The 26,975-nt window shown below is 39.9% G+C and overlaps 1 protein-coding gene across 2 annotated transcripts in view; it reads right to left on the reverse strand.

Annotated features, from left to right (window-relative positions):
• The window catches only part of PIP5KL1 (phosphatidylinositol-4-phosphate 5-kinase like 1), an 823,238-nt gene that overhangs the window by 209,056 nt on the left and 587,207 nt on the right, over positions 1-26,975 (reverse strand). For both annotated transcript variants that reach the window (XM_044065322.1, XM_044065321.1), the window contains one exon: positions 19,206-19,330. In XM_044065322.1, coding sequence (XP_043921257.1) covers positions 19,206-19,330 — 125 coding nt within the window. The remainder of the gene's footprint in view (positions 1-19,205; positions 19,331-26,975) is intronic.

Consider the following 26,975-nt stretch of genomic DNA (forward strand, 5'->3'; position numbering starts at 1 on the left):
TAATGTGTAGCTAGGTAGAACTTCCAGGTGGCAGTTCTTGAAGCTTCCCTCATAATGTTTATCTGTCATCTGTGAAAAAGCTGCCTAAAGGGTAGCCATGTCAAATCCTCCATGATGTTAGCATGTCCAAAGATTTGGATGTATCAGTAGCCTCTTGAAGTGAGTCAAGAGATCTATGCACTGAGGCAGAATGAATTGTTTCTGCCTTGCCATCTATAGAAAGAGGTGGGCTAATGCTGCTTAGGTCAAAAAGGTGCTCCTGCATTATTTGTGGCCTTTCCTCCCTACTTTTTAGATCATCCTAAGAGTAGAAGGATCAGTGAGCATTGTACAGAAAAAGGACTCGTCCAATTGAAAGAGAGGGAGGGCATCCACTTGTCATGTGGTAGTCTGCAACAGAACAAATTCAGCTGTCTGTTGGTTGGAAATGCAGAAAGGTCTATTTGATTTGCATCTATTTTGTGGCTCCATTGAATAAATATGTCCTAGTGTAGCACCCACTCATGGTGATGTATCACTAATCTGATGAGATGGTGCACTAGGACATTCTGTTAGAACAGAATGGAGGAGATCATTAGACAGTAGTGTAGTAAGGGTGCAAAGTGCTGTGGGGGTGTGATCAGCTGATCCTGATCTCTCTTTAATGAAGTACTGGCTTTTTAAATATGGCATTGCATTGCGGTCAGACCTGAGCACTGTAGCACTCTGTGTGTGTGTGTGTGTGTGTGTGTGTGTGTGTGTGTAGCAAAGCTGGCTACATTGTAAAAAAATGTGTTTTTGTTTTAAACTAAAGCCTGAATGTTGTAGCACAGGCAGTGTAAAAACTGTAGCAACTGTTTGCTATATCTGTTGCAAGCAGTACGTTACAGTTTAAATTTTTTTTTTATCTAAAATATGAGAGCCATAGCTCTCCATGCAGGCAGGGTATAAAATGTAGCAACTGTTTGCTACAGCTTAAAAAGAAGATGTTTTATTTATATGTGTAACTAAAGCATGAGTGCTATAGCACTTCAAGCAGGCAGGCTATAAACTGTAGCAACTGTTTGCTACAATTTAATATATATATATATATATATATATATATATATATATATATATATATATATATATATATATATATATATATATATATATATATATATGTATATATTAATATAAAATATATTGAAGATCTGGGGGCAGAGAACAGAAATGGGACGTGAAAGGCTGGGGCAGGGGGTGGGGATGTTTAATGCATCTGGCCACCTGGTTGGTATGCCAGCAGAAAGTGAGTCCCTCTGCTGATTGCATACAATTTCATAGTTTCATAGTTTCATAGTATAGTACTAGGCTATCTGCCCTAGGGCATTTATAAGCCTAGCCAAAGTGTATGTGGCTTTCGCCACCCCATGTAATGATACAAAAGTGTACAGTTTAAATGTATCAATCAGCTTATCATACACAAGAGTGTTTTTTTTTTTTGTTGATTGACAGATCCATAGATTGTTACTAGGCTAACAACCCAGGGCATGGCTTTTCTAAGCCTATCCAAGTTTTCCCGAAAGAATAATGATGTCCTGTTACCATATAAGACACTGAGGGCCAGGCATTTTTAAGCTACCTCATTCTGTAAGGGAGATGGATGCCAGGCCCAGTGTAAATTTCTTATTCCCCTTCCTCTGGTCTAGGTTGTACTTAAATCGAGTAATAGATGAGCTCAGCTTCTCATGGATGGGAAGTTTTTTCCACAGTAGGGGCAGTCAATGGGTCACATATCTGTCTTTTCAGCATGTACTGGTTAAGTCACAGACAAAATTCACGTCCCTAGACCTTGTATTTCTGGTTCTGTTTGACTTACAAATATGCAGGCCATTCATAAGTGTGGGATTGAGTGCTGACTCATAGTACCGGCCAGGACACTGGTTGAACCAGTTAAGCTTCTGCCCCAAGATGAATACCTGCCTCTAAAGCTATCTCTTAAACTGCACCATTAGCCCCCACAGTGGCATGAAACAGTCCCTCTCTGTTTGTGTACCTCAATGCAATGGTCTTCGATGTTACACATAACACTCCTGGCTTCCTCATAAACCTATAAATTACCAGAGCCAGAATCACTGCTGTCATTTATTTTATACTTTTGTGTCTTTTGCATTGTCTGCTGTAAAATGTGCACTGGACACTGAACACCTGTCTATGAAAGGTAAATCTCTGTGGCATCTGTGTTCAAGGTTTGATTGAATGGAACCTGCATGAAGTGGACTCTGGTGTTCCTCTGTGCATGTTAAGGCCCCTATTCAAGTTCCTGTAGGATGCAGGGCAGGACAAGAATTGTCTCTTCTAGGTAATGACTGCTGACTCCTGCAGTTTTTGAGGAATCTTCTCATATGTTCTCTTGCCAGGGGTGATATCAGAACAGTGAATACCATGTATCCCAGACTTCAAAAATACTCTCTGGCAGTGATTAACTCCTTGTGGGAAATCTCCTCAAAGTAGTTCAGGGATTCCACCTTCTCGTTGGGAAGAAAGTCCTGGCTGTCCAAGTCCAGGAGTGTCCCTGGGAATATCACAGTCTTAGATAAGGATGTGTTTGCCTTGTGGAGGTAACAGGTAATTACAGCATCTGAAAACAATTAAATGTTTACTGCAGCACACCCTATCACTTCCTGGGACTGGGACGGGATCAAGCTGTCATTAAAATGTGGGTAGACATAAATGCTCTTGGTTCTGTAACATGCAGTTACCGGAGCCAGGCATTTTGTAAAGACCCTGAGAGCAATACCCAATCCAAAGGGTAAATTGGCAAAGTGGAAAGGTGATACTCCCTGTCTCAAACCTGAGACAGCACCTGTGATACCTGTGAATGGGATTATGCAAATAAGTATCGCTGAGGTCCAGCATGATCATAAGTGTACAAGGAATGGAAAGGGTGGAAAGGCCTGCAAGGTAAGCATTCTGAATTTTGGAACTTTTAGAAATGAGTTTAACCTTGGCAAATCCAGTATGGTCTTCCAATGGCCATCTTTACTAGGCACTAGAAGCAATACTGAATATAAGTGAGCATCTTTTTCATTTTGTCTAAAATAACAACACACTTTATGCACAAACACCATGGGTAGTGATGAAACAAAGCTCTAATAAAAAATATGCTTTAATGACAAGCTAAAAACGGTTTTGCAAAAATGCTTTTTAAGGTCAAACAGCCATAGCCCAAACAGCAAACATTTAAAAGGGAAAATCAGTCAGGTGATACAATTAGATCATCTATTGCATGGAAGAACATTTAAATAGTTAAAGACACAGGAATTGCTGTAACTCAAATAGTACATATGGTCAAACAACATTCCTTTCTAAGAATAGCAACTAGATTTTTGTATATAAGTTACAACAGTTAAGCACTTAAGTTCAGACAATGCATGCAGCTCTACATATATATAAAAAGTCAATTGATGACAATTAACTTCAATATTGTCTTGTCTTTAACATGCATTTAATGCTTACAAGTTCATTTAAACCTGATAACTTGTCAGCACAAAGTTGACAGATCCAGCTATATTCTGAATTCTTTGTTTCCAATACACAATCACCACACCAATACACAATCACCACACCAATACATTCAAAAATACTTGAAGAATAGCAAATTTGAAAGTGTTTACGTCTCTCCAGGACATGTTTACACAGAGAGTTAGTTTCTACATTTCACCTAATATCGGAGAGGTGGTCATCAATTCACTCCTTCAACTTCCTATTAGTTTTGCCAACATTCTGTGTTTTCATGGCCTAAGACTGATAATGCAGGACTGTGAGTGTGACATACTAAGCAAATTGTTTCTCCTGACACTGCCTATACTCCTGTGAAGATTATGGCTAACATACCTGCAGCTGTTGTTGATCCAGATACTGTTTTGGCCTTAGATCCAGTGGGCTTTCCACCACTGCTGAAGGGTGCCACTCTGCCTGGGAGACAAATCTACTATTATCATCATATTGATCACTGCTGTACAAGCCTTAGCAATATTGGTAGATTATCATAGCTAAGTAAGTTTGGGAGATAGAGGTAGAAGAGTCCAGGAGCATCTAGAAAATGGTCCTAGAAAAGCTTGAGCTGGACCTTGAGAAGGACTCAAGCTTGTTGTGCTTTGTAAAAATATGTACATTGGACCAGGTAGCAGCTTCTAGAATACTTCTGGAATCCAACCCTTTCCAAAAAGCCATAGATGAAGCCTAGGCCCTGGTACAGGGGCTTTAACCCTGCATGGGACAGATTTGTTATAACAAGCATAATGAAAGGTAACAGCCTTAGACAACCGTTTGGAAATAGTCTGCTTCACATAGTTTGCTCCTTCTTCTTACCTTCAGAAGAAATGAACACTTGATCCAAAGATATGAAAGATTTAGCTTTGTCATGACAGTATTCAGCTGTCTGTGAACATACAAGGTATGGCGTATCCTTCTTCCTCATTTTTAGGTTCAGGAAAGAAAATGGGGAGCTGGATAGTTTGACTTAAAGTACACTTGGATACCACTTTAGGCATAAAAGGAGGATTAGTTCTCAAAGCAACCATGTTACTATGGAAAATGAGACAGAGCTGACTCACCATAAGAGCTTGTAACTCAGACTCCCTGCTTGCAGCGGTTGGAGCAATCAGCAAAACTGTTGTCTATGTTAAGAATCTCAAGTCAGCGAGATTAGTTAGTTCAGATGGAGGAAGTGTTAGCTTCTCTAACACAAAATTAAGATCACAAGGAAGGGCTGCTGGTTTTCTTGGAGGCCTCTTATGCAAAACCCCTTTCAAGAACATTTTGACATGAAACTGCATTGAAAGAGGATAATCCATGGGCAGACATGCTGAAATGGTGGATAAATGAACTTTGATAGATAAAAAGAAAGGCCACAGGATAGTAGCTCATACAAATATTGTAAACCAGAGAACAACTAGCCCTGGATGGACGAAGGTTATCTTGTTAGCAGCAAGTAGAAAACCTTTTCCATTTGCTAATACATGATCTTCTAGTAACAGACTTTCTTGCCTCCAGTAGTACCTGCAACATGTTCTCAGAAAACAGGTGCCTAAAAGGAATTACGATCTTATCTGGCAATCAATCAAATATGACTGATGTTGGGATTTATCAAACAGCCCTTTTCTTGTGTAAGTAGATCCATTCTGTGAGAAAGCTTATGGTAATTGCCCCTGCCCATTTCCAAAGAATGGGGGGTCGACTTGAGGAACTCCCCACAAAAGGATCAAATCTTGGAAAACCCCCTGATCTAGTTTCCATTCATGAGGGTCTGTCACACAGGTTTGCTCTGATGAAATGTATGATGCCTGTAGAGTGAGTGTGTGCTGTGAAGCTATATCCCAAGTTAACATTGCTAGTCTGCAAAGGGGATATAAACTGGTTTCTTCTTGCTTGTTGATGTACCACATGACTGTAACATCATCTGTAACCATGCAAAGAGCGCCTGGGAACCAAAGATGGTTGAGAGAGTTGAATGCCTTGATCAGGGCAAGCATCTCCTTGATATTTATGTGCTTGCATCTGTCCTTTGTGTCCTACACTTCCTACACTTTTATCCCTCCTAAAACTACTCCTCAAACAAAGTCAGAAGCGTCTGGGGTGGCTGCCTACTTTTGAGCAGGAAGGGAGAAGGGAAGACCTAGATTTAAGGATATCTCGTCTCCACCAATTTGAAAAGCTAAAGGGTGCTGATCCTGGGACCAAAGAGATTTCAGATACCACTGTATTTTTCTCATGAAGTCTTGCCAGGGGTGTTGTGAAAATCATAGATGCCATGAGACCCAAAATCCTGAGGTATCACCTCGCTGTGACTGAAGTCTGAGTGGAAAGCCTTAAAACTAGATCTAAATAAAGATCTATTTTTCCTGTGGAAGAAAAGCTCTTTCAATTGAGGTGTCTAGTTGACATCCCAGGAACACAATCCTGTGTGAAGGAGTCAAGAAAGACTTTTGAATGTTCTCTTGGAATCCCAGCTTGTGTAAGATAGATCTCTCAACCAAGAGAGAGATTACTGATGCTTTGAAAAAGACACTGCAAAGTTGTCTAGATATGGAAAAGTGAAGATACCCTGTAGCCTGCAATGAGCTGTGCCTAGAGCTAGACACTTTATGAATACTTTTGGTGTGGTGGATAGTCCAAAGGGTAAGGCAGAGAACCAATAATGTGATCCAGACACACAAAACCTTAAGAAACGTCTGAAGTCTAGATGAGTAGGGATGTGATGATAAGCATCTTTTACTTCTAGTGTTACTAGCAAACTTGAAAGAGGAAGAGCAGGTAGCAGGTTATAAAGGGACATGATTTTGAATTTGGGCACTATAGCAAACAGGTTTAGGAAATAAAGATCTAGAATTCGTCTCCAAGCATTTTCTTTCTTTGGCACTAGGAACATCCTTGAATAAAAGTCTTTTCCTACATGAGAAGGCGGAACTGGTTCTATCACTCCTTGGGATGCCATGTTATGAAACAGAGTCTGATCTATAGGATGAAGAATGCCCCTCCCCCAGTCTGGAAAGGAGGAAATTGATGAATGATTTTCAGAATCCACATAGGTTCATAGGCTGGTACTAGACTATTGGCCCTAGGGCCTATACAAGCCTAGCCATAACAATTTGCTGGATATTTCTTCCCACAATATTTACTTCCCTGGACCGCTGCCTAGCAGGGCAACTGACCTGATCCCTGGGGTGAATTTCCTATTTCCCATCCAATCGTCAAGGTTCCTTTTGAAGAGGGCCAAGGAGGCGCTCTGCTTGACATGTATGGGCAGTCTATTCCAGAGTATGGGGAGTCTCTGGGTCAGGAACCTATCTCACCAGCATGTTTTGTTCATTGTGATGACAAGGTTTAGATCCCTGGAGCATGTGGCTCTGAGGGATTGGGATTTGTTTAAGTGGAGCATGTCCAACAGCTTAGGGTTTGACATGGCCTTGTATGTTAAGCAGATATCACCTCTGAGCAGACGATATGCCACAGAGTATAGCTGGAGTTTTTTTAGATGGTCAGCATAGGGCATCTGCTTTAGGCCTGTGATTCTTTTAGTGAAGTATTTCTGCGGCCTTTCCAGCTGTTGCAGATGTCTTGTGAGGTGCATACCAAACAGGGCATTGTACTTTATAATGGGTCTAATGAGGGATGAGTACAGTGGGACAATGACCTCCTTTTTTCTGGACAAAAAATCCCTTAGTGATGAGGTGTGTCCCATAGAAGGGTTTCCTGACTGTTGTGGTGATGTGGTTATCAAAGGTGAGACCACTGTCCACCTGTGTCCCTAAGTCTCTCATCACACTTTCGGTGTTTAGTGTACTGCCACCTATGTGGTAATTCATGGGTACATGTTTTTTCCCAAAGGGGATAACTATACATTTCTTGACATTATGCGTGAGCCCATGGCTCTGGCACCAAGCATCTGTTTCTGTAAGGCCCTTTTGTAGAATATCCACATCATTTGGGGATTCAATAATGGCTCCCAGTTTGCAGTCATCTGCGAACTTTGTTAGCCAGAGTCCCTTAGTGCTGGCCTGATGTCTGAAACAATATGGTGCCAAAGAGAAAAATGGAGATTCAAGCTTTCTGGAAGGAAAAGGGGGTGAGGGGTGGGATGGGTCACAAAGTCTCTTGAATAGTTATTCAGAATTGTTGGACACTCCTTGGTTTTGGGAGGTTTAAGACTTCTTTTTGGAGCCCCCTTGCCATTTCTTATTAAACATATGTTTACCTGAATTCTGTTGAGACTGTTTATTCTGTTTTCTTGCCAAAAGTGGGTGAGGAGAAAGAAAATCCATTGGACAATTTGGAAAATGAAAGCTGAAAAATCTTAAGAGATTCCCTGGATTAGCTTACCCCTTTCATCACACGTTATGATCACCTCTGCAGCAGGGGGGACCAAATACCAAATTTCTATCCAAGGGGGAATTAAAAACACATGTTAACATCATTTGGAAGGTTCTGAGAGTGCAGCCATGCAAATCACCTTAAAACAATACCAGTGGCCATAGCCCTTCAAGTATTAACAGAGTCATACACACACTGCAAACAATGAATAGTGACCTGTGCAGTACAAGAAACTAAATTATTTAAAGCAGATTTTTCCTTACAAGAAGAAATTGCAAATAAAACATTCCTCATATTTTCACAATTTATCAGAACAAACTTTAACATTTGAGCCAGACAATTCAAAATTCTGAAAATCAAAGTTGTAGAAGTATACACATTTTTACACCTACCTACCTATAATTTTCACATCCTTAGCAGAAAGAGTAGGATTAGAATTAACGTAATGGGATCAACTAAGGCTAGAGCTATTGGGTTAGGTTTGGGAATAGTGTATAAAAATTTAAAAGACTGAGGGACTTTATAATCCTATCTGCCTTTCTGGGGCAGCTGGCTGACTATTAGGAAAATTGCAGACAGTAAAACACATACACATCTTCTAAAACAGACAGAACAGAAAGAACGGGTGTAGGTCTTGTAAAAATCCTTCTGTAACAACCCATAGTATTTCTGTGGGACTGAGAAACCTATGTTCTCCCACTGAAAACACTGACATTTTCTAGAAATAGTCTCAGAGTAAGAGAAACAACCACAAGAAGAATAGGAAACTGAGCTCTCCTTTGAGTCTGAATCAGAAATCTGAGAAAGAAATCCTGAGTCTGTTCCTGCTTCTTCCTGTTCTGATTCAAAATCTTGACTATCTTTAGGAGAGTCCTGCCAGGACCCTACATAACTCCACCCCTTCTTTACTTCTAATACAATTCTTTATATTTTACAGCTGTAACTCTCATGAATTCTCAACTATGGGTTATCTCTGCATCAGTCAAATATGTGATATATCAGCCTGAACTATAATTTTATGTTTCATTATCTGCTACAATCTATGTAAAAATGTATGCTGTATGTAACAACATATGTCTTAAGTTATGTTTCAGTTTTCTATTTCATTGTATTTGCCATGCTGTGCAACAACTTAAGTCTAATCTTTGTTTACATCATGTCACCAGACTCTTACTGTATATTTTTGCTTTTATTGCACTGGAACTTTTCTCCTCCAGTCTCCACAGGAAATGGGCTTTTTTTTTTTTTTTTCCAGAGATAATTCACCAACACATTTACAACAATCCAATGTACAAAGTGGGTACATACAAACAAAGAATACAACCATATTGGGCATAAGACCATATAGATAATTTACCAGCAAGGTTACAATAAACAAGGAAATGGCACATAAGCAACAGTACTGTTGACAGCTTTGCAATAGTAGCATGACTTGATATAAAGATTTTTGACCTTGAGTTAACCTACAACTATATACAATATTTACAATAGTTACGATGAGAAATCTCGTAGAGCAGGGAGTTTACTGTTTCGTATGTTCTATACAGTTAATACAAAATTGCGGAATTTACCCCGCTTATTTTATTATTACGTATTCAGGGGACAGAAGGTAGTGATTATTATAAGCTAATGTCTGTCATATCTACAAAGAATATTATTCCTTAAGAATGCGGTCAATGAGAAAACCCAAAACCTTCTGGTAGCAGGAACTTTTTTTACCATTTCTTGTTATCATTTTATGGGGGGTGTTGTATTTGAGTGCCATGTTTCTGTATCCCTCCCATGCTAATCTGGATCGATCTAACCAGTTTTGAGTGATATAAAGTTTCATTAACATGAAAAGAGTGATAAGAATGTGCAATTTCTGCTTGGATATTCTGTCTGTGGTAAAGTGGGAAATGGGCTTTTGGCTCAGTTGAACCAACCCAGTTAACAAATGTCAAATAAATAAGACAAAAGAGGAATCCCTTTCTTTTACTCGAAACTACTTTACAAGAAAGATCAGTAGGTTGACCTAAACCCTGATCCAGACCCAGTAAATTACTCCTGCCAAAGGAAATTTGAGGAGGCATAGAGAAATGCTTAGTTTTCTGCTTCTTTTTAACAGGAAAAAAGGGACCAACAGTGTTATTAATGCCAGCCGCAGCTTCCCCAAGCCTTCCCTGTTCCCTCTTCCAGGACTGACAAGAGTGGTCCTCCCTTGCCCACTGCAGTAGCCACAGATAATGTCGGCAACCTCTGTTCCACAGTAGCTATAGGTGCTATGCCAGAGGGATCCAAGATAAAAGATGAGTGGTCTAAAGTACAACTAATGTCCGGGTCTATGGTTAATCATTGAAGAAAACATTCCTCGAATGGCTTTTAATTGCATGCTAACCATCAAACCACCTTTTCATCACATAGGCATTGCGGCGTAAATTAAATCATCTTATAGTTATAGTTGGCCAACATAAAGGAAGTGTTACCACAGTAATGTAGCTATATGGAAAACTGCTCTTTCTCCAGTTTAGTGTGACCTCAGAGTTTGTATATATAATTAGCGGGGGTGTGGAAGGCACAGCACCCCACATAGTGAGTGTCTGCTGTTGAAGTAATATTCCTCTTGTGGGGAGCTGCGCCCCCTCCCTATTAATTAAATATATATATATACCAACTCCGAGGTCACACTGTAGTGGGGAAAGGGCAGGTTTACTTACATTTTATACAGTTTGCACTTTATAAAGTGTCTTTTGGAACGTTATTTTTGTTTAGTTCTAGTTGCCAGCATCAAAGGATGCTCGCAATGTTGGATAGCTATAACTATGATATGATTTCATTTACAATGGAATGCCTATGCGAGGGAAAAGGAGATTCAGTGGTTAGAGTTTAATTAAAAGCCATTAGAAGAACGTTTTCTTCGACGATTAACCATAACCCCTAATGGCAATAGCAGAGTCACCCACCTGCAGCCAAGACAAATTACTAGCCTGCTGTGGTAACAAAGGTTGTCTGCTTATTTTTTTCGTTTTTTTGATGGAAGAAGGATAAACCAGATTTTTCCATGGTCAAGCTGAAAATGGTGCCTCTTTCCTGGGGAAAATAAGCAGCAAATGCAGATAAAAACAAAAAGTTCTTAAAAGTGAGTTTTTTTCTTCACAGACAAACACAATAAAAATCAATTTAAAACACTTTGCTAGCCTCACAAAGTAATATAAACACAAATTTCCCACAGAAAAAAATGGTTTTCAGTCACTTTAAGCAACTTTTAAACTGTCAGGGAAAAAGTGTTCCCATTTAAAAGTACAGTACAGTCTCTTGACATTCCATTAAAATACAATTATTAGCTTTAATATAAGAGGAAAGTATCAGTAATAAAAAATATTAAATGGAAGTTTCTTCTCCCAGAAGGAAACTTAACTGCCAAGCACAGGAACAACACAAGCTGACCATTGAGCCTCAAAAGCCTCAGAGGAGTATATTCTTTGGTGGCAGTAAAGCTCTGATGGGCTTGGTGCCTAAACTTGTCTTTTAATCAACTCATCTTGACAGTTTGGGCATCACAGCTCTTATGTTCTTGTCAGGATATCCCATATAGTTTAGGCTACTGCAGCTGTGATCAATATGATGAAAATCAAAGGTTGTCATCTTTGAAAGCTGTTACAATCAGATTTCATCAGCAGAAAAAACAAGAATATTGGTGAAGTAACAGTTCGTGGATAGCCAAACCACAGAAAAAATGACTGAAACAACGTACTAAAAGAGAAGTACATAGCTTATTTTTCCATATGTTGGAAAGTTATCAGCATGCTCTATGTACCACAAAATTTTATTTCTGAAATGTTATGCTTCAAAGCGTACAATTGTTTATGCATAATAATAAACTATAGTCTGCATTTTTTTCTTGTTGTTTGCTTTCTATGCGGATCTCAGAATATCATTAAAGTTATGGTACTTTCATACAAAAATCACAACTGTAAACATTTTTTTCTTCACAAGCACAATGTTCTGACAGCTTAACAGGACAGCTTAATGGCTATTCATAGGATTATAGGAGCTTACTAGGCTTATGGCCCTGGGGTCGTTACAAGCCTAGCCAACAGGTTATCCCCAAAAAAGAACCCTCAGTCAGCACCTGTCACCCTTGTCAGTGAGGGACAAAGGTGGAACCCCTGGGATAAATTTGTGGTTTCCCATCCACTCATCAAGGTTGCGCTTGAAGAGGATCAGCGAGGTACTCTGTTTGACATGTATGGGAAGTCTATTACAGAGATGGGGCAGCCTCTGGGAGACAAACCTGTCTCTCCAGCAGGTTCTCTTAATGTCGCATGTTAGATTTAGGTTTATTGAGCAGGTGATACATGAGGAGTTAGACTTATGGATATGGAGCATCTGTAGTAGGGCAGGGTCCCTATTGCCTTGTAGGCGAGACACAGATCACCTCTGAGCAATCTGTAGGAAACCAAGTAGAGTGATAGTGATTTCAGCCTGTCAGCATAGGACAGATGTTGAAAGCCATGGACTCTCTTTGTGAGGTATTTCTGTGGCCTTTCCAGTTGGTGCAGGTGTTTGGAGAGGTACATACGAAATGGGGCATTATACTCAATTATAGGCCTAATGAGGGAGGAGTACAGAGCGGTAATAACCTCCTTTTTCTGGATGCAATTCCTTTACTCATAAGATGAACCAGGTAAAAGGCTTTTCTGACCACTGCCACTACAGGATGGTCGAAAGTGAGATTATTGTCAACCTGAGTACCCAGGTCTCTCATCACAGGTTGTGTGCTTAGGGGGGTTACCGTTGATGATGTAATCAGTAGGGGACATGTTTTTGCCAAATGGTATGATAATATTTTTTTTGCATTCAACTTAAGGCCATAACTTTGGCACTAGTTATTTGTAGCTGTAAGACCCTCTTGCAGTATGTTAACATCATTTGGGGAGTCAATGACAGCACCAATGTACAGTCATCCACAAACTTGGTCAGCCATAGGCCCTTTGTCTTTTCCTGGACCTCTGAGAAGTAGATGCCAAATAGGCGTCTCAGGACAGATCCCTGGGGAACATCACTAGTGACAGGTCTGTTGTTGGAGGTGGGGGCACCTATTTTTACCTTGTGGGTCCTATCGGTAAGCCAGTTGGCTACCCACCTGATGAGATAGGGATTTATACCAAGTTGTGTTAGCTTTTCAATGATGCTCAAGTGGGGGATTGTGTCAAAGGCCTTGGCCAAATCAAGGTAATCTGTATGTACTGACATTCCCTCATCCAGGGCCTTGGTGACAGTCTCAAAGAAGTCAATCAGGCTCAATAGGCAAGATCTTCCCCTGACAAATCCAAACTGGGTGGGGTCAAGTTGTTGGAGACTAGCTATGTTCTTGTTTATGAGATTCATAATAATACACTCCATAGCTTTACAGATCAGACTTGTCATGCTAATGGGGTGATAGTTTCACAGGTCAGTAGTGGCACCACCTTTGTGCAAGGGTATGACAATGGCAGTTCTCCACTCTGCTGGAATGTAACCTGTAATTAGGCTGTGGTTGAATAGGGTGCTCAATGGCGAAGCTAGTTCTTGCTGGAGATGGTACAGAATACAGCCTGGGATACTATCAGTTCCCATGGAATCTGTGTTCTTTGCCTTAGATAGGGCCTTTAACAGCTGATCTACAGAGATGTGAGTTGTGGGACAAGTATCGGGGATGTCGAATGGGCCTTTTGGGGGTATAGGGGTGAAGTTTGCCCTGAACCTATCAGCTTGCAGGTTGGCTAAGTCAACAGGATCAGTGTAAATGGTACCATTAAGTACTAATTCAGAACAAACTTGGACTTTGCCATGGAGGTTTCTGATGTAATTGAAGGAGGACTTGTGGTTTCCCTTTGTTTTGGAGGCTAGTTTCAACTTATAATTGACTTTGGAGGTTTTCACTAGTGATCTAATTTGCTTCTTGAGGCTGAGGAGGGAATTTTTCCAATTTGGAATTTGTTCCTTTTTACCCCTGGACAACAGTTTCTTCCTTTTGTTGTAAAGCCTGTTGACAGAGGATGTCCACCAGACAGGTTTGTGTTTCCTTGCGGACCAGGTTTTAGTTCTATTGGGTATGGCTGAGTCCATGCAGTTGTAGATGTGCTTGTATACTGCATTGGCGTACTGCTCACCATAGTTGTCTGCATTCACTGAGGGGGGAGGTGGTGTGACGCTACTGATACCCCCCTCCCTTAGGATGTTGTAGTCAGTTTTTGAGAAGTTTTTTCGCCTGGTTATGGTTGGGGAGAGGTTGAGAGGGATAGAAACTTTGAATGAGACCGACCGATGACCTGATCTCACCAGGGAAGAGCATACTATGGGAGTGGTGCAGCTGTCGCCCATGTTGGTTAGAACCAAGTCCAGAGTATTATCTCCCATTGTGAGGGATGAGAAGAGCTGGTCTAGTGTGCTAATACTGATGTAGTCAAGGAATCGGTGGGTGAGTGCATTAGTGCAGGAATAGTTCATGCAGTCTATGGTAGTGTAGTTGAAGTCACCAAGGATCAGGGTGTTATTGGGTACCTTGATGGAGTAAATTTGGTCCAGGTAGGAGGAGTGGGTGTCCTGAGTCATGGAGTGGGGTCTATAACTGGCTATAACTAGAATGGGTGTCCTGCCAACTGTCCGTTGCACCTCGAGTAATTCCATTGTGTCATGCTGCTAAACCACTCTGGAGGTGTGCCTATCCTTAATGAAGACAAAGATTGCACCACCCTTAGTCTTTCCAACCTCATTTTGGCATCAGAAAGTGTGGAAGGAGGTATAGCCTGGTAAGGCAGAGGTGCTCTCTGCAGCCCTGACCACATCTTCCAGTGCGAGGAGAGCCTCCAGTGAGTGCATTTTCAGGTTAAGGCTCCTAGCGTTAAGCAGCATGACCTTCAATTTGCTTTTTGACATATCTTTTGTATTGGAAGATTTGTCTTTGGGACATAGCCTAAAAAAAGGCACAATGGGGAGGCAAGACACTTGGCCAAGATCCGGAACCCCAGGGGTGACAGATGGAGGCCATCTCTGGCAAAGCATCAAGGCCTGTTAACCATGTCATCCCAGGTAGACAGATACTGGATCCCCTTGGAAAGACACCAGAATCTAAGCCAATTGTTGAAGTCAATTATTTTTGTTGGTATTGTGGTAACATTCTTGGTGAAGGTAGGATGCTGCTTAGGGCTAGGGTCATACCTAACTGTTTAATTTATTTTTATGCTTGTATTCAAATGATTTATTCAGGCAATATAGTCTTGAAATAAGTAAAACTAACAGTACTTTGAGATAGCATAATAACTAATTATGTTTTGTATGAATTTATTTACAGTACTTATGAGACATTGTAATAAACTATGCATAATGTATGCCATGTCGAGTTATTACATCTTAAGCATAAAATGCATCATTTCCTTCAAAGTTTATGGCATTATTTATTGCATAAAGTAATGTGTGTAGCATGTGTAGTAACTTTTGGTACCCCTAAGGAATGATATGCTAATAAATATTATAGTCTATTGAGGCTTATTATTTAACCACTGCATGAATTACTGCGTCTTAATCCAGACATGATATTCTCCCACTGATGTCTAGCAATAACTTATGCCACAGTACAAACTGGGTGCAACTTCTTTGTCATATGGTCAAGCACCTGTTGATCATAAGTCACTGTTCGAGATCACACACTAGTGAAATATATATATTGACTGTATACATTTTCAGTGAGAGTTTGTGTATGTTTGTAGATGCTTGTAGTTAAGTGATTTTTGTTCCATATATAAATTGGTGTTTTGTTAAATGAGACAGAACTATGGAGCTTTAATTTGCATTTGGGGGCCCAGTGAGTTTGTGTATGCGAGGGTGGGGTTCTTGTGGTTTGAAAATGATTTGTATACATGTCAGGATTGTATTGAAAAAGCTGTTGGAGTGGTGTTGGGGAGGGAGTGCAAGGTTTCAAACCTGAGGTTCGAGTGTGTTTGATAAGTGATATCAACATGTTTATGACTATATGTATGTGTACAGCTTTGCCTGAGCATGTTGTGTTACCAAGAGTCTTGTGTGCATGTAGGTTTTCAGTTTGTGTGTGTCTGTGTGTGTGGGTGCCAGTGTCTTTGAGTGATAGTTTAGAAGTTGTTGCTCCTCGCAGAATGTGGGAATTGCACTGAATGAGTGTATGAATGATTAGAGGTTTGTCAGGTTTCCTGTGTGTGTGTGTGTGTGTGTGTGTGTGTGTGTGTGTGTGTTTGAGAATGTGTGTGTGATATAAGTGTGTGTTAATGGGATACTGGAGTTGTAAGTGATGTGCATGTGGTACATGATGGATGTTTGCGCAGTTTACTGTCCCAAACAGCACAACCCTGAGGAAAGTGCCATCTCACCATTGGTGAGTTAAACTTTGGGGAGGTTTGCCCATTACATAAAAAGCATGTTGTATATTTGCTATGTTTGGGTGTGCAGCTGCATTGTCTGAATGTGGATTTGTATCCATAGGGTCATAGGGTCATAGATAAGTACTACGCTAGCTGCCATTACGGGCCATTTTAAGCCTAGTCAGTTTCCCTTTTTGCGCTTGAATTAACCTATTCCATTTGGTTATAGACTGGCCTTACCCATTTCATGGTCAATAATTATATATTAACCCTAATGAGAATAACTGGGATCATACCATAGATAATTTGAAGGGACCCATACATGAGATAAAGCATTTAGGTGCTGCATCCGTCCATTAGTAGTACAGTGGGCAGTCTTGGGGTAAATTTTCAGTTTCCCATCCATGGATCTAAGTTGCACTTGAAAACAGACAGAGATTAACTGTTTTATGTGGATGGGGAGTCTGTTCCATAACAGCATTATCTTCTGTGAAATATACCTGCCTGTCTAAACAGTTCTGTTGATGTTACAGAAGAGGTTTATATCCCTAGACTGAGAATTTTTGATAACATCTGAATTGATAATGTGCATTAAATCCATCAGTAATGTATTGGAGGATGCCTTGTATGCCAGACACAGGTCACCTCTTAGCAGTCTGTAGGCTACCGAGTATAGTGACAGGGCTTTTAGGTGGTCCATGTTGACCATATTGTTTAGGCCTTGTATCCTTTAAGTAAGGGACATCAGTTTGTGTTCCAGTTGTTGCATGTGTCTTGTCAAATACTTGCCAAAGAGGGCATTATATTTAATGACTGGTCTAATGAGGGCTGAGTAAAGGGGGACAATGACATTCCTAGATCTAGATACAATCCATGCATTTATAAGCTGTGCAATATAGAAGGGCTTTCTTACAACAATAGACACATATTGGTTAAAAGTTAGGTCACTGTCCACATAAGTTCCCAAATCCTGAACAACTGGGTTAACTCTTAGGGGCATATTGTCACTGTGGTAGTTCCATAGGATAGATGACTTACCAAAGGATAAATAATGCATTTTTTGGCATTTATTTTCAAACCATGATTTTGACACCAGTTATTTATTTGGCACAAACCTTCCTGTTGGATGGCTAAGTCATTTGGGGATTCAGTGACTGCTTCTACCTTACACTCATATGCAAACTCAGTCAGCCAGAGGCCTCTGGTATTGACTTTTACTTTAGAAAAGTAGATGCCAAACAGGAGAGTTCCCAGCACAGAACCCTGGGGGACTCAGCTGGTGACTGGTCTCTTTGTGGAGGTAACTTCCCCTATTTTGATTATATGCATCCTATCTGTGAACCAGCTGGCAATCCAGCAGATGATATGGGGTTTATTCCCAGTTTATTTAGCTTTTTCTACTATGCCTGAATGGGGAATTGTGTCAAAAACTTTAGCCAGGTCGAGATATCTGGCATGTACCATTTTGCCTTCATTCATTGCTTTGGTGACCATTTCAAAAAACTCCACTAGGGTGAGTAAGCATGGCCTGCCATTGGCGAATCCAAACTGAGCTGGGTCCAGTGTTTGGAGGTGTCCTATGTCCTGACTGATTAATTCCATGATAAGTCTCTCCATGGTTTTGCATGTAATATGCATTTTCATTTACTTGTGTTTGATATATGTGTGTGCTTCAATAAGTAGGCTAATAAATGCAATTTTTATGAAGAGGCATTCAAGAAGTGTAATCACAATTAATGACTACACCTATTTAACAGTTGCTAAAGGAGAACTACATGAACTGGAAATGCATGTTTGACAACTGTGGCTGAATTAAAAACTTAAAAATTAAAATCATGGACCTGTCAGAAACTGGCCATATAGTAAATCAGTCTAATTCACAACTTATCTAAGGCGACAAATAACATTCATTAACTGTACCTGAAGCACCAAGTATTGCAAAAGTAGCACATAAAGTAAGGAGATGGAATTGCATCAACACCCCGACTCCAGTGGTATAATTGTAATAATTCATGTCTGCCTGATTAGTTATAAGTGATTTACTCCCTCTCAGCTTGAGGATTTGGCCCATCAGTATAGATAATCAGGACCAAATGTTAACCAGTCGTGAGTAAAACCCACCACAACCCATCCTAACCATGTATTATTGCCTTTAGAAAAGGTGCTTATATTACATACATCACAAGTGCATAATTGTGTATTTTTTTAGCTAAAAAGAATTGTCTGCATTGTTTTCCAAAAACAGAAACATAGTCAGTTACTTTATAGGACAGTTCTCAAAAACAAATTATTATCTTATCCTGTTCAGGTGTTTCTTGATGATGCAGACATAGGTCTTTTTGAATCAGTTGTGATATATTACAAAAATATGGGTCAAAGTCAGTAATAAACATACAGCTCTCCAGACAGCTTCTAAAAAGATTTGAGAAAAATATCACTTTTTCCTCTCTATTTTGCAAATCCTTCTTTCATACAGACGTCTGTCCCAGTGCCCATCATCCTTACTGGGTCTGTCTGCACAATAATCTACCTCCTTGATTCCATGCCAATGCCTGCAAATTTCACTGGGTCTAGAAAGGAACCTAAAGATGTCCTACAAGGTCACACTGTCATCTAGCCAGCTGGTGGTGACCCAACCATATTACTCCTCCATCCCTCGTGTACCTAGTGATATGCCTGAGAGGTGGGTATGTAATACATCTTCACCTCTTTCGTAGCTCAGCCATGTATCCACCCTAGTCCCCTCTTCTAGGCACGCCTACAAAAATGCCATTCCAAGCCTCTACCAGAGATCAACACAGGAGATACCCACAGGTCTACCCACCCACTGTAAGATAGTAACACCCATCCCTCCCTGCCGAGACTGGATGGGCCACATTCAGCACATTATCCCTCTATGCCATGGGCTGGTCAGTCCCAGTGCAATCTTGCTTTAAGACAGGATTGTATTGCAGAAGTGAGTTGTTCCTTCAATATTTTTAACTTACAGTAAGTTCATCAGTGTAGTAGAGCTCTTACCCAAAAATTTGACGAGTAGAGAGTGGGGGTACTTTTCCAGATGATGAATGTAAGTCTTCAAATTTGTTAGGAGAAACCGAATCTCTCTCTTGGTCTGAGTTTTCAGGAAAATCCTCTTGTCATGCCTGCACAATAGACAGATAAAACAAGTCATACACATTTATAATTTAAGGAATTTAGTTATAGTGTGATATGTGACACAGCATAGTTCAGTTATCAAAACAGCTTACTTTGTATCAAAATAATGAACTTACATAATGAAGATGGGGCAAAAGGGGAAGATCCTATACACAATAGCTGCATTTAAAGGGGCACTGAAGGTGAATTAATCATCACTCTATTTTGATATTTCTGGCACTGTGTGTAATCTGATCGTTTTCTTGTTTGAAGGTTACAGCATGATAAGAAATCACGGTGTGTTGTTTGCTCAGTGCAGCTGATGAAGCAGGCTGTATTAACATCATGACATCATGTCTTCCTTCGAAAAGGTATAAAATAATGTAACTGAAATATCTAATCTAAATAAAATAAAATCATCAGCTCAACACATCAGAGTATAAGACTCCACAAAGCACTGAAAATATTATTCTTTTTAGGAGGATGTTGTTTCCCCAGATATCTGCCCTCATGCCATTGATCTCTACACTCTCTGAGGCTGCATAAGCTCAAAAAAGAGGGAACAAGTTTAAAAAAACAGAGAAAAAAGAACCTCACCATTTCCGTATTCTCTAGGACATGTGACCTCACATTAAAGTACCTGTAACCAAGGGAACTCCGATGCACTGAAACACTGGCAACATGTGAAAGCAGATTTACAGAAGTGATACTTCTACATCTGAAGAGTAGATCATATGGTAAACGTTAGTGTTTCTGTTATTACATCTTGCAAGCTTAGACACCTTTACACCAACCCTTTGCTCAAGTGCTGTAATATAACATTCAACACAAATTTGCTCGTGAAAACATATCAAAGAGATACATAGAATGGCTTTGCTCACTATAGGAAGTGAAGTGAATTAAATATAGCACAAAAAAAAAAAACAGGAAGTCTCTACTATCTCTATGGAGCGCCATACACATTTTTTTCTGTTTGCAGTGGATAGCATGAGTGCTCATTGAGTAAAGATACAACTAAAAGTATTTCTTACTGTAAGGGATCAGTTCTAAATTCCCAGAAAGAACAGTTAATTTATGCAAATAAACCTCCATAAAATTCAATACAGGAAGGCAACCATGTTCTGCAAAGGTAGATACATGGCACAAAAGTCAGAGTTACATATACTGTCAAAAGAACCAAAAAAAGTGACAGTCACCACAGAAAACTGAAACTAAGGGCCAGGTGCATCTATCCAGTTAACAAGGGCAGACAAGTAAATGACGGCAAGCAGCATTTCAGTGTAGGGTGTTGCTATAACCCTATGGGATATGATACAACAGGAGAAAAAAAAGTTCCCAAAGAAAGTGAGAGGCTAAATGTAGGCTTTTATGATGCCGACCACCACTCCTTCCACTTTTTCTTTCTCTTTCTCTCCCTTCTCTGCATTCTTCTTTCATTTCTTTTTTTTTTTCTCTTATCTTCCTTTTATTCTGTTCTTCCTGGCAAGCAAGGGGAAATGAGGACATCCACCAGAGAGATGGTTGGAGTGTGGGTGTGAGAAGACCTGTAACAGTTGGGTATGACCATCAAAGAATATAGAAGAGTGACACTGAATCAAGAGAGATGGTGACAGTATGTGGTGACAGCTAACAAGACACCCTGACCCCGTGTAAAAAGTGGGGGTTGATGATGACTGATGAGTCTACAGCTTCATGCCTTAGTCCCACAGTAAGTCCAACTTCCCTTCACCTTCTAATCACAACATTCCCTTTCACATACGCATCTTTATATGGACAACTCATATTCCTGCAAGAAAGAATAACTTTTAATACATTTTTGGTGTTAAGAATTTAATATTGTAAACTTTTTTCCTCCCCCCACAGTACCTTGCCTGAGTGCTACTCTGTCACCCAAATGTCCCATTCATGCTTGCAGAATGGCAAATGGGTATTCCCAGACTAGGCAAGAGCCCTAAATCCTATTTGTTTCTACCCAGGAATCCCCATAACCCCTGTGGTCTTATGCAAGAGTCAGGAGGTAGCCCAGCTTACTAGTCCGGGGGGGGGTCAGTCTATCTTTTCACCCTGGGGAACTCCTCCCTCTACTCAGCAGCTCCACCAGGCCTGTGTTTGCTACCTCTTCAGGAGAAGCATGTCTCTGTATATTACTTTTCCCCTAAATTATTTAGAGTGAGTGCGCTGGGGTAGCTTGAGCTCTGGTGAGTCTGAACTACATTGACTCAGAACTCCACTACATAAACACCTGGAGTTCCTGCTTGGTGCCACCCATGTGGCGGGTCAGAGCCACCTCCCTCCACATAGGATGGGTGGTCCAGCCATGGCCACTCACTCTCATACTCCTTGGCCAGATCCTTCAGACATTCGAGTTGCTAGTCAAACTTGAATCACCTGTACTGCAGTGAGGCTTTATCTATCCATACCACAGAGCTGGATTAGAATGGGGGTGGGGGGGTTCATCTTTGTTTCTTTCTTTCTGTCCATGATTTTCACATGATTACTATCTAGTTACCTTGTTTATATTTTTTTTTCAAAATCTGTTGGTCTGTAACCCTGAGTTGATCCTGAAACTGGTCCACTGAGATCATCATTCAAACCCAGTTAATAACTGTAATTAATTAAGAAAATGAATAAATAAAATAAAATATAACAGTACAGAATAGAAGATATTAAAAAGCTTTGTATAGAATGTTTCCATTTTGAATGGTTAATATTACCTTTAAAATACAATAGCATAAGATAACAACAACAAATAAAATATACCTTCCAAAATAAAGGTGGGCTGGAGAAACAGAGAGAAATTAAAAGGTGACTTTCTAGAAATAGAAGGCAGAAAGAGGACAACGTAGTATTTAAAGCTTATTTACAACATTTACAATATGTGGACAGTGCAGTGGTGCAGCAGTAGTGTCGTTGCCTCACAGCAAGAGGTTCTCTGGTTTGATTCTTGGCTGGAGTGCCTTCTGTGCGGAGTCTGCATGTCCTACCTGCATTCGTGTGGGTTTTCTCCGGGTACTCAGGTTTCCTCCCACATTACAAAGACATGTGTCTTGAGAGTTTCTCCCTGGGCCTCTGCTGAAAATTGGCTTTATTCCAAGTCAGACTTTCCTGGTAAACAAATGTTAAATAAATAATGAACTTTATTTACAACGTTTACAATAGATGTAACTTGAAGGCATAAGGTATAGTTATTTATAAAGGGAAAAAATGTGTAGTATTGCTGGAAGTACAAGAATTATTCAGTAATCTTTCACAGATGTACATTTGTTGCCTTTTACTGATGTCTCTCTCATTTTCTCCAGAAATGTCAAGATAAATTCATACGTATAATTCATGCCACTACATCAGAACAGCTGCCCAGATGTCAATATTTAGGATGGACTACAGTAATAGTGTGTTCTTGTGTGTATGCTTGTACATTTGCACTTTATGTAGCAGCATTCTCAGCAGTTCAATATAGATTATTCCAGAATGTTCAGGGTATAATCCTGAAAGTCCCCCATGCACCCAAGACACTTTGTTTCTGTTCCATGGCAGCTAAACTAGTTAAGAGAGAAACACGGTGAACACATGTTAAAGAGAAAAATAGAATTACATTCTAAGGTTCTAATGCTCTTCCTTTACAACATATGATAAATTCAGTAAGGGACTACTTACTGTTATTAACAGTAAAGGCAAATGACATCTGAGAACAGCTGTAAAAAGATGGTTTGAAACCCCTCTAGAATAACATTTAATAGTTGTAATAGATTTTGTAAAGACTATATGTTGAGATTTTGGATGACTTTCAAAGTCAGCAATCGCCATTAGAATATTATTGTAAGCAGTAAGAGTCATAGCCAGACAGACAGAGACAGTCAGATGTAATTGACAATTACTTAACCTAATCCTGCTGGGAAGAAACTGGAGAAAACAGAGACTAAAGAAAGAAAAATTAGAAGTTTTGCTAAGCTACTGAAAGGAAGCTGGTAAATGTGTGAGTAAGACACAGACAATTTCAAGGGTGATGTGCTTCTCCTAGCAAGAAATCTAACCAGAATATGTGAAAACAATCAATACCTAGTGTGGAGAGCTGACCATAAGGGTATATAGGGCTAAAGAAAGGGCTATCATTATTAAAAAAAAAAACAGAGTAGAAGGTAGCTTTTCTGGCACCATATATAGCTCCTCAGAGTTAGGGTCTTTTTCTCAAAGTTTCCCAGTTGAAGATAAAAAAAAAATTCTTTCCTTTAAACTGTAGTAAGTCACTTGCAACAAGTGCCTTGCTACAGACTAAATACAACAGCTGGAACACTGGTGTGCTTCAGCCCTAACCACTAATGCACTAGCGACATTCGTTTCTGAATGGCATGAATGCACTACTTCCGGAGCAGCATCTTCCTGTCATACCCCTAAAATGTTGCACCTCAAGTGGCTACCCACTCTGTCCTACTATACATATGGTTCTGGCATAAAATGTGAGGAATTTAGATCTTATTTACACACCCACACATGCATACACATGCGCACCTACATACACATTCACAGGAGCTAGAAACATGGATGAGGGACGGAGACTCAGTAAGCAGGCAATGCCAATAGAATCAAAATAAGGTATGGAATAAAGTACGAAAAATGGCAGAAGGCCTGTGAAAAATGCATCAAAAGCAGGAGGAGGAGTGCAGCCTAACCCTAAAAAGGGAATCACCGAATTTAAAATAATAAAAGTAAGTGGAAATCTGAACCATGTTCATCCTTAGCTTTATTTATTTTTATTTTATCAGTAATTTTGTACAAACTGACTAACAGTAACAAATCCCCTCTGTGAATGAATGGTGTAGTGTACAGTGGATTCCATGAATGCAGAAACAGGAGATACTGATCAATCACCGAAGTTGGGCACTACAACTAGTAGAATCCGGTGGTACAACTAACTCACGATGGTGCAACTGCCAGCAGTGGAAAACACTCTTTTTGTTTTATACCACTTGTGGAAATAAGAAAAGGGAAAATATAGGAAGTCAACATCTCATAAGCACATTAAAGAAATGCATGTTCCTCTGACGCAGTTAAGAGTCCTGCAAGGTATACCCTGCTCCATGGCATTAGAAGGATGAGAGCTTGACCCTAACCAAGATTACCTAAGATCTACTGCCATCTCAGGCAGAGGAGCAGTGGGGTGGGAGAGTAAGAAGGAGCAGATTTTTTGTGGATTGCCTAGTCTGGGAGGGAAGATTGGTCTTCTATCCATGATCTGCCATGAGCCCCCAGTACTGGAGCATTGCCATTACAGTGTGGCAGATTTGGGTTGAAATTTCAGCACAGAAGGGGAGGGGTGGCTGTAGTTGACTAACACTGTGTGCAGTCATGCATATGACTTCTGTACCTCTGCCCAGTTAGAGTATATAAAACCTTCTCTGGTGTGCAGGACACTTATATGATGCTGCTAACTGATCTGGCTTTCCAGTCTACTTCCCTTTCTAAATCTCTTGATTTAGTGTCCCCAACCTCAGGGGGGAATACCAGTAACAGTATGGTAAAAAGGACCAGATGGGAACAGAACTACAACAGTTGGTATCAGCTGGAGGGCATGCAAAGGGAGTCAAAAAAATAAATAAATAAATAAAAAAAAGGATTCCTACAAGACAGGCTACTATTTCTGAAACATTTACTGCCAACTTGGAAATGGTAGTCAAGTGAATAATAGGAAACTAAAGAATTTCTGAGACTATTGTGATATCAGTGAAGTAGATTTTTTATAGTGGCTGTCTAGTCTTCTGTGAAGCCTGAAGATTTTCTTTCTGAAGTACAGATATCAGTGAGGTTAGAGAAAGATTCTCGACAAAATCAGTGAAGAAGTCAGATTTAGGATAATGCAGAAAACTGAAAATAACCAAACTGTAATTTATAATTCAACAAAGCCATGCTTCCAAGTAGTTATTAAGTTCTCTAAAACTACCAGTAATAAAACTGGATAGTAAATTAAAGCCTCCATAAGCTGTCATCTGAAATAGATAAAAGTTGATAAGGGGCAGTAAAACTACCAAAAGAAAAGTCCGTAGTAAGAGTCTGAGGTAACCAATTTCATACTGCATATGTGAAAAGGGTCTAGAAAAGATCTTTTTACCTGTCTAACTGAAATAAGAGGACAGAGGTATGAAGAAAAAACATATATGGGATCATAACATAGTGTCTATATCATATGAGCGAATTGCACAAATTGCGAACGCTCATAATATCGAATGTACCGGACCTTGAACTACCTATTATGGGGGCCGCCACTAAATATATATTCCAACTCCGAGATTGCACTACAATCAGGAAAGTGCAAAATTCCCATTCTTCACTGTACCACAATCTCAGAAAAAGCACTTCAAGATCCAGTACGTTCGATATTATGAGCATTTGCAGTTTGTGTGATTCACTCATATGATAGACCCCATACCATACTGCTGGAAACAAACCAACCAAATGGGTAAGTCCTCCATACTCTATAGGTATCTCATTTATTCAGGATGACGCAGGACAGGTAGGGAGGAATCACTGTAACAGAAATGAATGAATAGAAAAGAAATATTCTGAGGAAATACTGTTACCCTGTAGTGAAATAAGAGACGTACCACATCTACCAGGAAGTGGAATTAGACATACCAGACATGACAGAATCGATTTAATACAAATCAGGAAAAGGAAGGTTATCAGGGCAGAAGGCAGACATGACAAAGGTCCAAGTTTATAGGTTCATAGGTGTGTACTAGGCTAATGGCCCTGGAGCCTTTACAAGCCTAGCCCATGTGATTACCCTAGCATCGTGCCACCCAATCTTAGTTCCCAGTGTATCTGTCGAGTAGAGCCACTGGAGTGATCCCCAGGGTGAATATTCTATTTCCCATCCACTCATCAAGATTTCGCTTGAAGAGGGCCAATAAGGTGCTCTGTTTGACATGTATGGGAAGTCTATTCCATAGCACGGGTAGTCTCTGGGTTATGAACCTGTCCCTCCAGCACATTCTGTTGACTGTGGTAATAGGTTGAGGTCTCTGGAACATGTGGTGTGAAGGGATTGGGATTTCTTTAGATGTAGCATTTCTAACAGAGCTGGGTCAGACATGACTTTGTAAGTCAAGCAGAGATCGCCTCTAAGTAGGATATATGAGACCGAGAATAGTTTTTTGAATCTGTCCATATAGGACAAGTGTTTAAGGCCTCTTTGTGAGGTAGTTTTGCGGCCTTTCCAGTTGTTACAGGTGTCTAATGAACAGTCCACAAAGCACTGAGTAGAGGAAAAGCCAGGCACCGGACAGCTGAAGTGAAGTTGCAAATTTTATTGAAGTAACCAACCTCAAACGTGAAACGCTTACACAATCACACAGCGTTTTTCTTCAGTAACAACAGACTTCTTCAGACAAAGAACCAACATTAAAAACACATGTATATATAATATGCTAAAAATTCAAATGAGCCAATAGATGAACTTCTCATGGATAAATAATGAATATTAATCAAAAATTGTATGACTCCGAGTTAAATTCGTAAAATTAACATGAAAATGCTTAAATGATGTAACAATGGATATACAAATGTTTGTATATATGATTTACTCACTGGGGTAAAAATCAACATTGATTCTAAATGTAAAAAAACATGAATGCATAAACAGAAGATAAAATAAATAGG

The sequence above is a fragment of the Protopterus annectens genome, chromosome 3.part0 (assembly GCF_019279795.1).
Source record: "Protopterus annectens isolate FY-2018-M chromosome 3.part0, PAN1.0, whole genome shotgun sequence".
In the NCBI taxonomy this organism is placed as follows: domain Eukaryota; kingdom Metazoa; phylum Chordata; order Ceratodontiformes; family Protopteridae; genus Protopterus; species Protopterus annectens.